Here is a 15,280-nt window from a genome sequence, read left to right as displayed (position 1 = left end):
TAAGGAAACGATAGGTATGGTGAAGGGGTGCACACCAAATTTAAGGGGGGTGGGGGTTAATTTAAGAAAAATTAAAGAAAAAAGGAGAAGAATAAAAAATATGTAGTTACTGACTGTCCCTTTTTTGAATGCACACTCGGATTCCTGTAAAATGCAAAATGATTTTGGTTTGACATTCATCATAAACACTCTGCGCATGCAGTGAGACCTTTTTATATGTTTGAAAACTCAAAACAACAAATGAAAACGTAAGCTACTTCCAGCTGCTCCCTTAGACACAAGGGGTTACCACAGCGGGTACCTCCGCATGTTTGGTTTGGAGGATTTTCACACCGGATGCCCTTCCTGACATAAGCCCCCATGAAATGTATGAAAATCAATCAACCAGATTTGTCACTGCATATCATGGATGTATTACAAAATTAGCATGATGTTTTTGCATTTTTTTCTGAAGTCCTAAGTTTGTGGAAGGAGCAGATGTGCTGTCTTAGCAGTCTCTTTTTGTTTCCAAGGATGTGTCAAACCTGTTCACACTTATGTTTTTATTTGGACTGTGCATCGTCTGTCCAGACAGAGACACGAGCGTGACTCACTCTGTCAGCTGCTGTCTCACTTATATAAATAAATTTCATCAAACTAACTACTAACTTCATTTTCAGTAACTGGCCTTAGAAAGTCATGACTTGGCTGCTGTTGTCTTCCCCTCTTCACTGTTATGTGAGACTGCTTTAAGACGAGTCTGAAAGTTCCCGGGTCACGTTTAAGGCTGCTTTATAAACAGAGTATTACTCGCTTGTAACAGACTTTTTAATCAGCCACGTCTGCTCATATCTAATTTTAATTTTCAATTTTCAGATCAAATTGAATATTTTAAATGGATGAAGCCCTCAGGCTGAGAGTTTTTTTTTCCTTTTGGTAATGAGAATGGCAGTCTAATTTTAATCCTGATGACTACTGCAATGCTGATAGTGTAGTTTAACACCTGAAATATCTATATAGCATTTAATTAATACACAGGGAAAGCAACTTTTCACAGATTATACAGAATCAAAGTGACAAGCATTTACAGAATAATTTGGCGCTACGGGGAGTGAAGAATGACAAAGTCTTTACCCACATATGTCAGTTGTCATTATATTCATTAAAGATGGCAGTGTGTTTGCACAGCATCATGTCAAAGAAATCATGAGCTGATACAATGTAATATAATAATGCCATGAGATGGTTTGTGACGTCCTGATTTAAAGAGTTAAGCATTTAGTTCTTATTAAAACTGAACACCTAATCTAAGGGCTAATTACTCATTTTGTATAGAGACTTGTCAGTCACAAGTGTGATGATGACTTGCAAAGTAGACATCGTATTGTATTACATAATGCTTGGAACAATAGAGTGTATATAAAAGATGGAGGTGTGTCATTAATATCTAGTAGTCTTGGCTAAATACAAACATTGCATTTACATTCGAACTCCAGGTTGAATGACCATAAACAACTATATTATACAAAATGGTGTTGACCAGAAGTTAAAACAGGTGGGATTTAGGATTTAGCTAATTGCAGTAGTTTGCTGGTAGTCCTCAGTCACACTGACCTAGAAAATGGTCAGCAACCCCTTGGCAACGACTGGTCACTGGGGACAAAAAGTGTATTTCCCAAAAGGATGGGGAGCAGTTGCTGGAGACAGCTGGCAGTCGCTAGGGGAAATCTGTTCTGCACCTTGTGGTGGTCCCTGTGGTTATTATCAGATTAGCAGATTGCTGGAGTCACCCACAGTTTGCATGGAAGATGCCAATTTGTCTGCACACACCAACTATTTACCTCTCTGTGCCTGTGTGACAGACCTAGCTGACATATATTAAGTGATTAAAGTAGTTTAATTACCTTTTGTCATTTATTGTGTGGCTAACTACTGCAACAACAACAAAAAAAAGGAAATAAAAGATATTTGGCTGGTTTTTAATGTTCTGAATCTGAATTTATAAGCCACTATATTAGGTGTCAGCCATATTTATTACTGATATATATTAATAAGAAGCGGCTTGGTGTAATAGCCACACCTGAACTTACTGACTTCAAAGCTAGAGTTTACATTCCAGGTGAGATTTGTCATTTCGTTGGTTTATGTATGAACACTTTTTGCGGTTGACTACAGTTACTTTTTGAAGTTATATTTTGTTATTATTTTGTGTCACATGCACAGGTATCTGTGGTGTAATCCAGCCTTATAATTACCATATGAACAAAATATGTAATAAAATTTTAAAAAGAACAAAAACAGCAGGCACAGTACATGCTGCACATGCACACAAATATTCGCATATCCTATAAAAAGCTAAGAAGCTTATGTAATAATTCAGCATGAGTCTAGCCACCATGTAGACACGCATTCACAGTATAGAAGCCCGTTCCTAATTAGCACTTAGCATTTGAAAAACAACACAAAATAGCTTGTGTAGGCGAGGCCAGAGGCCAACAGTACTGTAAATGGGTTTAAAAGGTGAAAAACGAAGGTGTGCATCAGCAGAGTGCTCTGTCATTTGTACGCACACGCCTCACTGCATGTGAGAAAAACATCATTTGCTAGTGTAAATGCAGGGTGATTTATAATGGAATAGGTCAAATATAATACAAACATTATTTTTAGACGAATCTGCATCGTAGCCTAATAGAATAGACGTCTCAATCTGTTTTTAAAAAGGGCAACAAACAAGCTCAAGAATTGAAGCGCCATAAAAACCAAACTGCTGATCATCGCACAGTCATGAAAGATTTTGAGATTGCCTAAACAAAAAAACCTCTTCTCAAAGTGATGCATCAGTTCAGCAATAATGTGGCCACCTGTCACCTCCACAGCAAAAGAAGCTACTCTAATGCAAAACCTCAAGAAGAAGTAATTATTGCTTTAGTGCTGACAGAGGCCATTTCAGCAGCTTCTGATTGCATTTACTGGTACTAATATCTGCCGTGTACTTGTTCCTTTAGAATAATTTGAAACAGAGCGAGCTCAGAGATGAAGCCTAACAAATGTTTAAAAAGCCTAGAGGCTTGGCAAACATCTGCTATTGTAGCTTGGAAGCCTGGAAAGAGAATCCATTTGAACAAGATGATAACAGGTTCTAAAAGGTTAGCTAGCTAAAAACAGACATGTTCATAGCAAGTGGCTCCTAATAGCTGCTGTGGTTTTACTACTAAAAATTACACTCCCTGGCCACTTCATTAGGTACACCTCTACAACTGCGCATCAATACAAATATCTCATCAACCAATCACTTGGCCCCAATTAAGTGCATTTAGACATGATTAAGAAGAGCTAGTGAAATTCAAACTGAGCATCAGAATGGCGAAGAAAGGTTGTTGGTGCCAGATGGGCTGGTCTGAGTATTTTAGAAACCACTGATATGCTTTGATTTCCCCCACACAACCATCTCCGTGGTTTGCAAACAACGGTCAGAAAATCTCCAGCGAGCGGCAGTTCTCTGGAAGAAAATGTGGAGGAAAGTCTGAGAAGAAGGGCCAGATTGATGCAAATTGGACTACAGCAGCAGAAGAGCAGACCGAGCACCTCTCCGCTGAGTTGAGAACAGGAAACAGGCTACAGTTTACACAGGCTGAACAAAGGTGAACAGAAGATTGCAAAAACATTGGAGAAATGTTGTCTTGTCTGATGAGTCTGGATTTCTGCTGCTACACTTGGATTGTAGCATCTGAATTTGGTGTGAAACAATGTGGATCCACTCTGGTGGGGGGGTTCATAGCACACAGCCTCCCTGGGTATTGTTGCCGACCATGTCCATCCCTTTATGACCGCAGTGGACCAATCTTCTGAAGGCTACTTCTATGCTGCAACGTCACAGAGCTAAGATCAGGTCATACTGGTTTCTTGAATGTGGCAATGAGTTCACCGTGCTTGAACAGCCTTCACAATTACCAAACTCAGGCCAATACAGAACCTTTGGGATGTGGTGGAAACCCACTAAAGGGATGTGTCCACTGAGTGTATGAGTCACATTTTCACAAAAGAATGGGCTTGACTTCTGCATACATAATGCAACGATGTAAAACATCATCACGTTTTATCTTCATATTATAATATAATTATTTTATTTCAATAACACTTTCGAATACTTGGTGTTTTGTAGTTGTTTATTTCCAATGTAGTTTACTGTGGCACCACATTTTAAAAAACAACAACAACAAAACAAGACACTGTAAAAAACGCTTTTACGCAGACATTCTTTGAACAAAGGCACTGATATTTATGGATTTGTTTCTGCCGTCCAATCAGTATTTAAGTCATATTTGTTTTTCCAAAGAGATGTGGAGCGCAGACGCTAGTCATCATTGTTTCACTGAAAATAGATTTACATGAAATTATTGCTAGGTTTGTGTTCAATAGGTTGTACGGCAGTTCAGATCCCTCTCCTCCACATCTTCTTTTCTTCTTAGTATATATAAGGGAAAATCCTGTAAGGCACACGTCGGCAGTATGTGTCCCAAGCCAGCCCGTATTTGGCTCTACACTGTCTTTCATCACGGGCCTCTCGGTGAATCAGTAAAACGGTGAAGTATATGACGTAGAAATAAGGCAGAAGATATGAGAATCCTATAAATAAAGAGGCACATATGACAAAAAACACAAGACAGTATTATATGATTCAGTAATGAATGGTGAAAAAAAACTAGTACCTTCTTTTGCTACTGACATCAGCATTTGTGATTTGTATAAAACAAGCTGCAATCAAGTGTACATCCTCCTCTGCAAATAGCAGTTTACTTTCTATTCAGTCTTTACTGTACAAAAGCCCTGCAGTGAATACCAGTCTAATTAAGCTCTTAATATTCAGTGTTGATTCATCACAGTAATCAGAGCAGTACCCCTTGTCCCTTTAGTCAGCGCTTCCTCAGTCCAGGTTTACAGGGGACCACTGAGCTCGTTTGTTAGGGCAGCTTTCATCTGTCATCACTTTTTTTTTGGAGTGCATATTTTTGCAGTTTGTGCTACAGCGATAAAAAAAGGATAAAAAGCAGAAACTAAAGAATGCGTCTCAATTACAAAAGCAGAGAGACAAATGACTCACATAATGTTGAATACCAATGAGAGTGTCAGCTATACAAAAGTCTGACAGTCACTATTTCAGGAAGTGGGTTTTTGAGAGAACAGGGCAATTTACAGAAGAACAAAGAGAACAGTTTCCTGCTGCCTTTGTTGGAAGCACACCAGTTGCAAATGTAATGCAAATATTTCATAAGGACATGGAGGTAGTCTGAAAAAAAATATCACAGTGCACAAGGCCATTAATACCTTATATAACCAAAACCACATCAAACTGTACTGAGAGCACACAAAATGTGGCATTAAATGCTTAGTTAGATTGAGGCTGTTTTCCATCCGGTATTTACCACAATGCAAAAAAAAAGAAAAAAGAAAAACAATAGTGGCTCGGTGAGGAGGGGTAAAACAGGTCTTAACTGCTGTTTGTTCCTTAAGTGCTGAGCAACAGTTCAGGGTACCCCTGCCATTAAGACTCCACCGTGGGCACCGAACATGTCATGGTCCCCGTATCTGCCTGGCTGACTCAGGTTGGCTACATATGTTTCTTGTTTACATCTACCTCTCTCACGCTTGCCGTGTCTCGCCGGGGCAGAGCTTATTGCGGGCTCCCGCCCCTGGCCCTCGCACCTGAGGTTAATCACACACCTGTGGCTCATCGCCTAAACTCATCCACTACTTAAGGCAGTGGCTGGAAGCATCTCGTCGCTGGACTATTGAGTAACCTTGGTAGTAAGCTCCGGAGTACTAGTCTCTTGTTGCCTTTTCGTATCGCTGACCCTTTGGATTAATCACTTGTTGTCTGTAAACAGGAATTCTGTTTCCCTGGAACCCTTGGTGTGCAGGCTTGCTGGTGTGCTGTGTTTTTTGTGAAGTCCCTCGTGTGTGAACAGCTCCTTTCCCGGATTTCCCTGTGCCCTGGATTCCCCCCGCCCTCTCACTTGTATATATTTGCACCTGGTGTTGTATAGTAATAAACGGAACTGTATTCTAGCTGCCTTGTCTGCGCTTGAGTCCATCCCACTTTGTGACAGAACAGGTGAGACCAGGTGGGGATTGATCAGGATGAATGGCCTGCCTGATCTGAACCAGAGTGATGTTTATCTGTTGGACTTCTGTGCTAAGTACAGTTTGTCAAAAACAAACACCATGTTCAAGAAGAAGGGTGTTCGTAAGCAGGGTCCTGGACAGGTGTCGTGTACCCAAATGTACAGTGAGGACCATTTTGCAGAGCCCCCAGTCTGTGAGTGAGATTTTCATCCCAACCTCCAGCACAACTTCTGAAGCACTCAAAGGAAGGTTGGGTTAAAAAGAGGAACATGCTGCACGAATCTGCAGCTGCAAAGTGGCTGGTGTCTGTTCTGCCAGCAAAGAGTTCAGCCCTGTTAGTAGCTGAAGGAAGGTCAGGGAGGACTGGGTGAGAGCAAGAAACAAGACTTTTGGACAGCCTTGAAACGATTCAGGGATACTGTCGTGTGACAGAATGGGAAAGCAGCTGACCTCAACTTAATATAATCAAGCAGTGGACGGAATACTTCCACTGAGGACCCCCTCAATCTTATTATCAAACCCAGAGGAAGAGAAGAAGTGAGGGGGATGACCAACCCATCACTGGGGGTGAGGTCACTGAGGTAGTTTAACAGCTCCTTGGTCACAGAGCCCCTGGGGTGGATCAGATTCTCTAGAAGCATCTTAAGGCTCTTGATGTCCTCCAGGACCAATTACACAAGGATCACACTTTTAAGCCTCGCTGGAAATATTAAGCTACTAGATGTACTAGAGAAGAAGTTTGTCCACATTGGTCCTCCTGAAGCTCAGTTAAAGAAGTTGTATGTAGTGTATGTAGTAAAATCTAGTTTTCGTCCTGGTTGTGGAATACTGGACTGCTTCTTTATCCTGCTGAGCATGTTTGAGGGTGTATAGGAAGTTCTTTTACTTATGTATTAATCACATTATTTTATTGTAATGCCTTGGTGCCACTGGATTTTAACATGTCTTAAGACAAATGGTAGGGGGTGTAGTAAGGATCTTGGGGGAAACAGGAACTCCACAGGAAGAGTCTTTTGTCTCTTCGAGGACTCTGGGAGGTAGCAAGGGAGTGTGAACCTTAAGGTGTGAAACAGCTGTGTACTGCCTTTTGTTCCTGGAGAAGGTATTTAACTGAGAGCCATGTTAGACTCAGGGAGAACTCTGCTGACCGTCTGTCCCGCGGACATGCAGGGGCTCCATCAAGCTTGGTTGTCTGTTCTTTGTGTGCTTTGATTAAAGAATGTTAGCTACCGCTCGTCTGCAGGCTTTATTTAAATGGAAAACTTCCACAACAAGGGTGTGTGGGAGTTTGCACAACCAGTCATGTTCTTTGTGGACTTGAAGAAGGGGTCTAACTGTAACCCTCATGTGTATGTGCTTCAGGAGTGTGGGGTATCTGACCCATTGCTATGATCCATTTGGCCCTCATTTTGCAGTGAGAGCTTGGACTTACTGGCAATTATTTGCTCCTGGTGTTGGACTTGGCCAGGTTTTCATGGTTAAGTTTAAAATATTTGAAAATCCTTGGATCAGCACCCCATACAAAACGCTATTTAAATACCAAAAACACATCTTTCCAATCATATTATAAAGGTAGATAAACTCAAAGGAGTTGGAGCACGCCGCAAACATTCCCCTACTGGCCATAGATCTGTAAATCTCTACTTGTGCGGCAGCGACACACCCATTCATTCTCCCTCTCCTGTTTCTTCTGTTGGTCAGTCTTTCTCAAAGCGATCAGTTGTATATGCCAGGCTCACGAGTCACCCCTGATCCGATAAAGGCTTCCTCATACCGCAGCTTGCTGCTTCATTATCAATAAATGCATTTGGGGTTGGGGTCCTTGCAGCTAAATACAAACGTAAAGATTTTCTTAAAACGACCAATTTGAGGTATAATGACAATAAAAATGAAAGATTATGACTTTTGCTATGAGTTACTTTGCTATGAATGTCACTAATCCAGGGATTAGTGACATTCATAATGAGGAGGTCAAAACTTTCGTACATGCATACAAGTAAAGTTTCCGAGAAAAAAAAGAACCTGGATTTCACAGTGGATCATTAACACAACCAGCCATCATTATCCATACTAATAATAAACAAGGCTGAAGATGATTATTACTCAGCCTGACATTAATCTCTTATCCATGACTTCACCCACATATGCTAAAAAAAACTGTTATGTCAGCGTGGCCTTCTTTTCTAGCAAAAAAAAAAAAAAAAGGGCAGAGGGCTTTTAAGATGTCTTACCACACGGAAGGGACCAGGCAAGGGCCATGAGGAGGTCCCCAAGGTAATTGGGATGACGAACGAGACCCCACCAGCCGGACACCAGCAGCCGCTTCCCTGTTGCTGTGGCAATGGTCTCCAGTCCTGTAGGGAGTCGTAAAACGCACCGATATTTCTGAATAAGATTTACCAACTCTCTGTCTCCCTCCCCACTTTGATGTGAGGAGGAAATCAATAAAAAAAAAAAAGACTTTATCTGAATGCATTAAAAGATAAAGATAAAAATGGAGGGAAACAAACTGACTAGTGACACTTGGATGAGTGGGGTCCCGCCTGAACTGATTCTTCTGTGAGTTGGATTGTCTGAAAATGTAATATCCAATACCTGACAGCAAAAAAAACCCAAAAAACAAACAAAAAAAAGGTTCATTATTCATTTTCAGCCACTTTTCAGCAGAACAGCAGAAAAGAGCTGACAAGCGATTACCATTCAGTGCTATTATGGCTGCAGCCTTGAGTGAACTTAGGGTCTGGGGGTGCACAACCAGGAAGGCTGCCTGCAGGCCGTACGTGAATGGAACCCAGGCCAGATCACCAAAGACCAGCATGAAACCAAAACCATCGTGTACAATGTCCATGGTGGTCAGGACAGCCTCCTGTTACAGCAAAATGAAGCAGACATTAAATAAAAGCAGTGATCAAATAAAGTAAAAAAAAAAAGTGTGACTCTCACCTCATTCCACAGAGCGTCCGCCACGTACAGCAGCTGGAAACTGTTGACCAGAATCATGGCAAGGGAGGGGGATCCTCGGAGCTCCACCTCCTTCATCAGCATGCCGAGGTTAATGACCACCTGAGGGGGTCGTGAATAATGATGAACACAAGTGGGGCTGCGTGTGTTCATTTGCACGGGCAGACAAATTCCTTCTGTGATCATGAGATTGCCAACTAAAATAAATGGATGCTGTCATTATTCTACTATTTATTTTGCAATAAATAAAAAGCTTCTTTTGGCTGGTCACTTATTCTCGTGTGGATGGATCCACATATGCGATTTTTACAGATGATGCCCTACCTGATGCTACCCTCCCAGGGATTTTCATCTCCTCCCAAACTCAAACAGGGGCTCTTTCATGTGTTAGGCAAATTAACCACTACACTACAGAGCCACTGTTTTTAGGATTAATAATCTGCCAAATAATGTCTCACTTAATCGAGTCTTTCATTTGTGCGTGAAATATAAGACACATGTCCCATTTTCTGTCTTTCTAAATAAGAAAATTCCTCCTGTGATGAATTGATTATAAACATACAGTAAAAACCTACTCTGTATTTAGGTACATTTAATCTAACATAACATGAAACAGTATAGACTTCATTAAAAGTCAAGTCTTAGCCTTATCCATCCATGAGATCATTTGCAGGTCTTGTTCCAGTTTTCTTGAGTGAAAATTAAGAATGAATCTAACTTTTGGCAAACCGGTCATGTCGTCAAACAAGTCCTTGATATCTTCTTCACCTCCTCTGAACCACCTCAATCTGAATGACAGCTTGCAGTCAACTCTGGGTCACATGTGAGGTCTTTTGCGTAAATGTCCAATTTACATTTGAACTATTTGTGATTCAGGGCGACACGTTTAACCGTATCTTTTCAGTGCTCGAATGAAAGCCCAGACTAGGCGCTGTGATCCATCATTTTATGTCAAATGGAATGAGCTGGAGTGCAAAGTCTAGAGAACAAAAAAATGTGCAAATAATTACAGCGTGCACGCCAATCAATTGTCTGCCATTTGGACTAATCGAATAAATGATTAATAAATGCATTATCACACTCCAAATACTTTCTGAGTGAAGGATATTCTGCAGCTGCATTCATTCCCCAGACTGTTGTCATTTATGTTCCCAGTGGGAAAAAAAATCCATACATCGTGTACATTTTTCCGACTTGATGATACACGAGAATGCAGAAACAAAATAAATATTTCACACTCGAGCTATAAACACTTCCATAACTCAAACTGAGTTATTAAATATGAAGCTGATTTAGATCTAAGAAGCAATATTTGGCACCATTATACCAAAGTCCAAGGAATCCATTAAATTATTAAGAAAGCCCATTGTGCTTTAATATTTGAGACTTTATCAACAACTGTGAAATGCTGAACGTTAAAAGAAAGTAGTTTGGACGTTGAACAGGAAATGAAAATATCCCACACAGTGTCTGTAGCCAGTTGGTGGAGGCTTTTTCTGGGCTCTCCCACGCACATGGCTTTAAAACATTCACATGTGCAAAGGTTTTTCCTTTGTACACTGTAAATACCAAAGGAAAACGGCTGCTCGCATCAGTGCTTTACCGAGACGCTTCAACCTTCTGCAGTCTCGGTGCTGTCGTTTTTGTGACCGGCGATGACACTGAGAACCTCGTGGTCATTTTAGGGATCTTGTTTGAGGTTCTACAGCACATTTAGTCTAATTTAGTCTGATGACTCAGACACGGATAGCTGCGCGCACCCCAGTCCTCCAGCAAATGTCTTACTGTGTCAGGTCAGCAGGGAGAAAAGCTTTTGATTGTGACTGTGTCAAACTCACAGACTGCAAATTATTATGGAAGCTCAGAGGAGAGCAATACCGCCACCTGTTGGTTATGTTGGGCTCTTGGACAGAAATGACCATCAATGTTATTTAATGCAACGTGAATCTGAAGGTGTTTTGCACACTTACAAATACATCCGGGTAAGACTCTATTATCTGGCCGGGTCTTTCTGTGCAGAGTCTGAATGCTCTCTCTGCGGCTGTGTCGATTCTGTCCGAGTACTCTGACTTCCCCCCACAGTCCAAAGACATGCAGTTAATGGGGTTAGCTTAACTGGTGATTCTGGTGTGATGCGAGTGTGAACGGTTGTTTGTCTCTTTGTGTTAACCCTGAGACATAGTGGTGACCTGTCCAGGGTGTACCTTGCCTATAGGGATAGGATAGTGGAGCCACTTGGATAAGTGGAAGAGAATGAATGGATGACGACTAACTTAAAAGGACCTTGTTATCTCATTAGAGACAGTTTTCAAATGTGTCTCTTATAGAGTACTGTATTTATAAATCTTTGAACAGTGTTAAGGTGAGCCAAGTAGTTTGCTACTCTGGGTAAACTCACCCAGCCAATCAGACCCGGTCTGAGCTCGCAGAAATATTTCAGGTCAAAATCTCCAATCCGGGGGTTTAGCTCCCGCCCGATGAAGAAGTCATAGAGCGGGTTTCCTAAATCATATCAAAGAGAAAATCACAAAAATCAAATGCTATAATTACATGCTGACATAAAGGTAGCAGAGTAGCAAGTACAGGAGCGCTATCTCACTTAACAGTTTGCCTCATGCATAATGCCTACAAGCTCCTGTTGAGCGTGGCAGTTAGATAATTACCCACAGGAACACCCAAATCCTCCAGCAAACAATACAACAAGCCTGTGGACGCACTGAATGCTGCCAGCTGCCGGGTTCAAACCGTGTTTTAGCATGGATTCAACCTTTATTAATGATCCTCAACATCTCACCTGTGTTTCCCCCCAAAGCAAGCGCATGGGAAGGAGCCCAGAAGGAGCGGATGTAGAGGTAGATAGAGAACAGGAACGACACTGCTATTGCACATACTGCCAAAGGCAACAGCAGCTCAAACAGATACCCCAGAGGAGCCCCGAGCCCCAGTAACAACATCAGGAACACACCGCTGATGCACAGGCCATGAAAACCTGAGGGAGGGAAACAAACAACACAAAATGTTGTCGCCTGGAGGAGCGAGATAAGCAGGCTGACAGAGGCTTGCATGGAGAAAAAGGTAAAAGTTGGAAGAGCTGAGTATTATGTAACTTCAACTTTTAGATCAGACCTGTGGATTTTAGATTTTCTTTTCTTTTTTTTTCAAATATACTACAGTCAGCAACACAACTGTGAACAACACATTTGCAGTCAAAACATGTATAATACTAAAGAATAGCTGTGAAACATTGCAGATAGTGCAGCAGGATTACAAATTATTTCACACTTAGGTTTAATATTTAAATCTGTTTCTTGAAGGCGCACAGATTCTGTCCTAAACAGAAATGCTTGTAGTTATATCGCGCCCTGCTCAACGATACCATTTATGGGATACTTGAGGCGTGTTCCATCTCTGAGCACCAGCCCCTCAGACACCTGCAGGCAATAAGCAGAATACAACACAAATCATATGCTGCATACCTATTACAGTGTCATAAGGTCAATAATTCAACCCATTCTTTCTCATTTCTTCATAATTGTGCAGCTTAGAAAGTTCCTCTGTAAAAATGCTGGACTCTATAGGCAGAGAGCGCCTATAGCCACAGATGAACTGTATTATACAGGTCGCTGTATTTTATAAACTTCTCAGTATGTAGCAAAGGAGAAGTGTTGAGGCGTGTAGCTCTGAAAGAACTCTAATTGCAGAGTACAGTCATTTAACCAAGAGGATGATCACACCGACTGGAACTTAACAGACAATAATTATCTTCTGATTTATTAGTATTAATTATTACACACAGCATGTTATAAAGCTATGTTTACAGCTTCAGTATACACATAAGCTAGATCACAAACCCACAGCAGATTTCACTGTAAGTTTCACATTGAATTGGGCTGATGAACATGCCGTACCTTTCCTAATGGCATCAAATAGATGACTGCATGCAAAGCAAACCACCCAAGAAGAAGCACGGGGGCCAGCGGGTCCCACAGCTGGTCAGCTGAGGGGAGGGGGGGCGGCCATTGGAACAAACTGGCCTCAGGAGATCGGCTCAAACAGATCAGGAACAGCACCGTTAACGGAAGAAAGATGGGAATGCACACGGCACCTGAAAGATGAATACAATTAAAGAATCAGACAATTGTTGTATGATGACAGGTTAGGTGCATGTTAAGACAACATGGCTGAGACAACATGTAGAGAAGTGAAACAGCATCTGTGGAGATTTGGCATTGCAGCACATTAATAATGCATATGCAGGTAAACTGTGGTAACTCTAATAACTGCAGAGTAGCAAAACAATTCAGTCAGCTGACTGTAAACATCAGTAGTGGCGGATGTGAAATCTGTAGTTAGCTTAACTGGAAAAGCACGACATGAAGCATCAAGCACATTTCACTTCAGCAATGATGAATCTGACATAGGAGGCTGCCTTGATTCTTGATTAGAGGTGTAATGACGGAGATGATGCTGTGATGCCAGCGATCATTACTACAGTGCAACATCCTACATCCTATTAGTTTTACTGAGGCATCAATCTTATGGTCCACCAAACAAACTGCTCAATTTAATAAAACAACACATCTCTAGGCAGTGTCAGCATCATAAATAGCGCATTAGTGTAAACGTTCTTTTGTATGTCAGCTAAAATGATCACCACCGCTTATTTCTTCCTTTTATAAAATCAGGATCCTCTTAGCTTCTATCTAATTTGTATATAAAAACAGCATTTAGCTGCAGGGAAATGCAAGTAATGTGATAGCACTGCATTTGCAGACAGCAGCTTGAGCTTCAGAATGCATGAATGAATCAAAGGAAAGAAAAGTTGCTGTTGTTTTTCTAGTTTAGTGCAGCAATGGCACATGCTGCATCAATGCTCAGCACTGTGATCATGGCAACGTGACATCAAACTAAATCAAAGATGTCTACTAGCGCAACATTAAGACACACTGCTGTGACTTACCCAGGGTTCCTCCAAATTCCCTCTCTGAGTCATGTGACAGTTTGTGTTTGAGTGCTTGACTGTTTGGTCTCATTATTGTGCTCCTGTTTAAAAAGAAGACAATAAATACAATAGGTTAAAAGGTTGTAAGAATGACAACACAAACCCCTCAGAGACTGTATTATTATTAAGATCTTGAAGCTTGAACTTTTTCCCTTGAGTATTTCCATTTTATTGGGCACTTTTTACCAACTACCAGCAATCAGTAATGATTATCTAAAACCGGAGATTCAAAGAGCATACACACTGCAATACACTTATAACTGATTTAATAAACCCTGTAAACCCACAGAGGCCCTCCTCAGGTTAGACAAACTGAGATTTCCACCAGACTGTACCAACAAGACTGTCAGCGTTTGAACTCTTTCTGTAACAAAGCTGTCAGGAAAGTGAAGTTGACTTCAAAGGCATCTCTCCTCTTTCAGTAAAATCTAAAGCTGAGGGCTTCCGCTTGCAGTAGAGTAATTTTTAAATGATTCTATTTGTACTTTTACCAGAGTAGATCCAAGTACTTCGTCTACAGGTGCATACTTTTCAGACTATATTTGATGTAAACCCCTCACACTGAATGGCGAGGCCACAATAATGATGCATTCAAATACTCAAAGGGAATTCTAAATGTGGGCTAATAATCAAACTTGACAAAAAGCAAGAGAAATGGTCAACGAGACGATTAAGAGTCATCAAAAAGTCATTATGGTTCGATTTAAAAACCTTTTTCTTATAAAATGTTAAATTGCTGCTTATTTCTGCACACCCGTGCTGGACTGTTGCCATGGGTGCCATAAATAAATAAGGCAAAGTTCAGGTCAAGCTGCTGTCAGTTCCTGAGCAGTTCTGCTGTGGACAGTGAAACACGGGTCGGACCAGTTACCTGTGAACGAACTGAAGGCTTTCCGCAAACACGAAGAGTGCAAATCTGTAGTCCTGTTTAGCTTCTTACCGGTTACTGCAAAATGGGATGTTTGCATCAAGGCAGCTCGTGAGCGTCCATCCAGCAACCTGCACACGGACACGCCCCCACTACGTTACCGCAGCACGAAATCCTCCCCGCGCCAATCAGGAGGCTCCGCGGTCATCAGAAGAGGGTGGGAGAAAAAGGCTTAGCCAATCAAATGCGATCGTCAGGTGGCGACAGTCAGCTGTACCCTCCAGATAGTAGAAAATGTTGTGAAATTCGCCTCAGTCACTCTCATGTTCACAAGTTTAGATCAGTGC

General features: G+C 41.4%; 1 protein-coding gene across 2 annotated transcripts; it reads right to left on the bottom strand.

Moving 5' to 3' along the window:
- Nucleotides 1-4,131: 4,131 nt before the first annotated feature.
- Nucleotides 4,132-15,139, bottom strand: tm7sf2 (transmembrane 7 superfamily member 2). 2 transcript variants are annotated; one of them, XM_086309563.1, is made up of 11 exons: nucleotides 15,006-15,139; nucleotides 14,024-14,106; nucleotides 12,972-13,168; nucleotides 12,440-12,494; nucleotides 11,858-12,052; nucleotides 11,462-11,565; nucleotides 9,046-9,165; nucleotides 8,800-8,968; nucleotides 8,617-8,697; nucleotides 8,334-8,456; nucleotides 4,132-4,605 (listed from the first exon to the last, which is right to left on the bottom strand). In XM_086309563.1, the coding sequence occupies exons 2-11, from the start codon at nucleotides 14,094-14,096 to the stop codon at nucleotides 4,445-4,447; spliced, it is 1,278 nt and encodes a 425-aa protein (XP_086165689.1). In that variant the 5' UTR covers nucleotides 14,097-14,106; nucleotides 15,006-15,139; the 3' UTR covers nucleotides 4,132-4,444. The 2 variants fall into 2 exon arrangements, with proteins under 2 accessions (XP_086165689.1, XP_086165688.1); XM_086309562.1 differs by having other exon boundaries at nucleotides 14,937-15,087.
- Between the last annotated feature and the right edge of the window lie 141 nt (nucleotides 15,140-15,280).

The sequence above is a fragment of the Aulonocara sp. 'chitande type north' Nkhata Bay genome, linkage group LG10, assembly GCF_057382095.1.
Source record: "Aulonocara sp. 'chitande type north' Nkhata Bay isolate Kocher_YH1m ecotype deep benthic linkage group LG10, A_spYH_male_GT1.1, whole genome shotgun sequence".
Lineage (NCBI taxonomy): Eukaryota > Metazoa > Chordata > Actinopteri > Cichliformes > Cichlidae > Aulonocara > Aulonocara sp. 'chitande type north' Nkhata Bay.
This window is presented reverse-complemented; position numbering and strand designations above follow the sequence as displayed.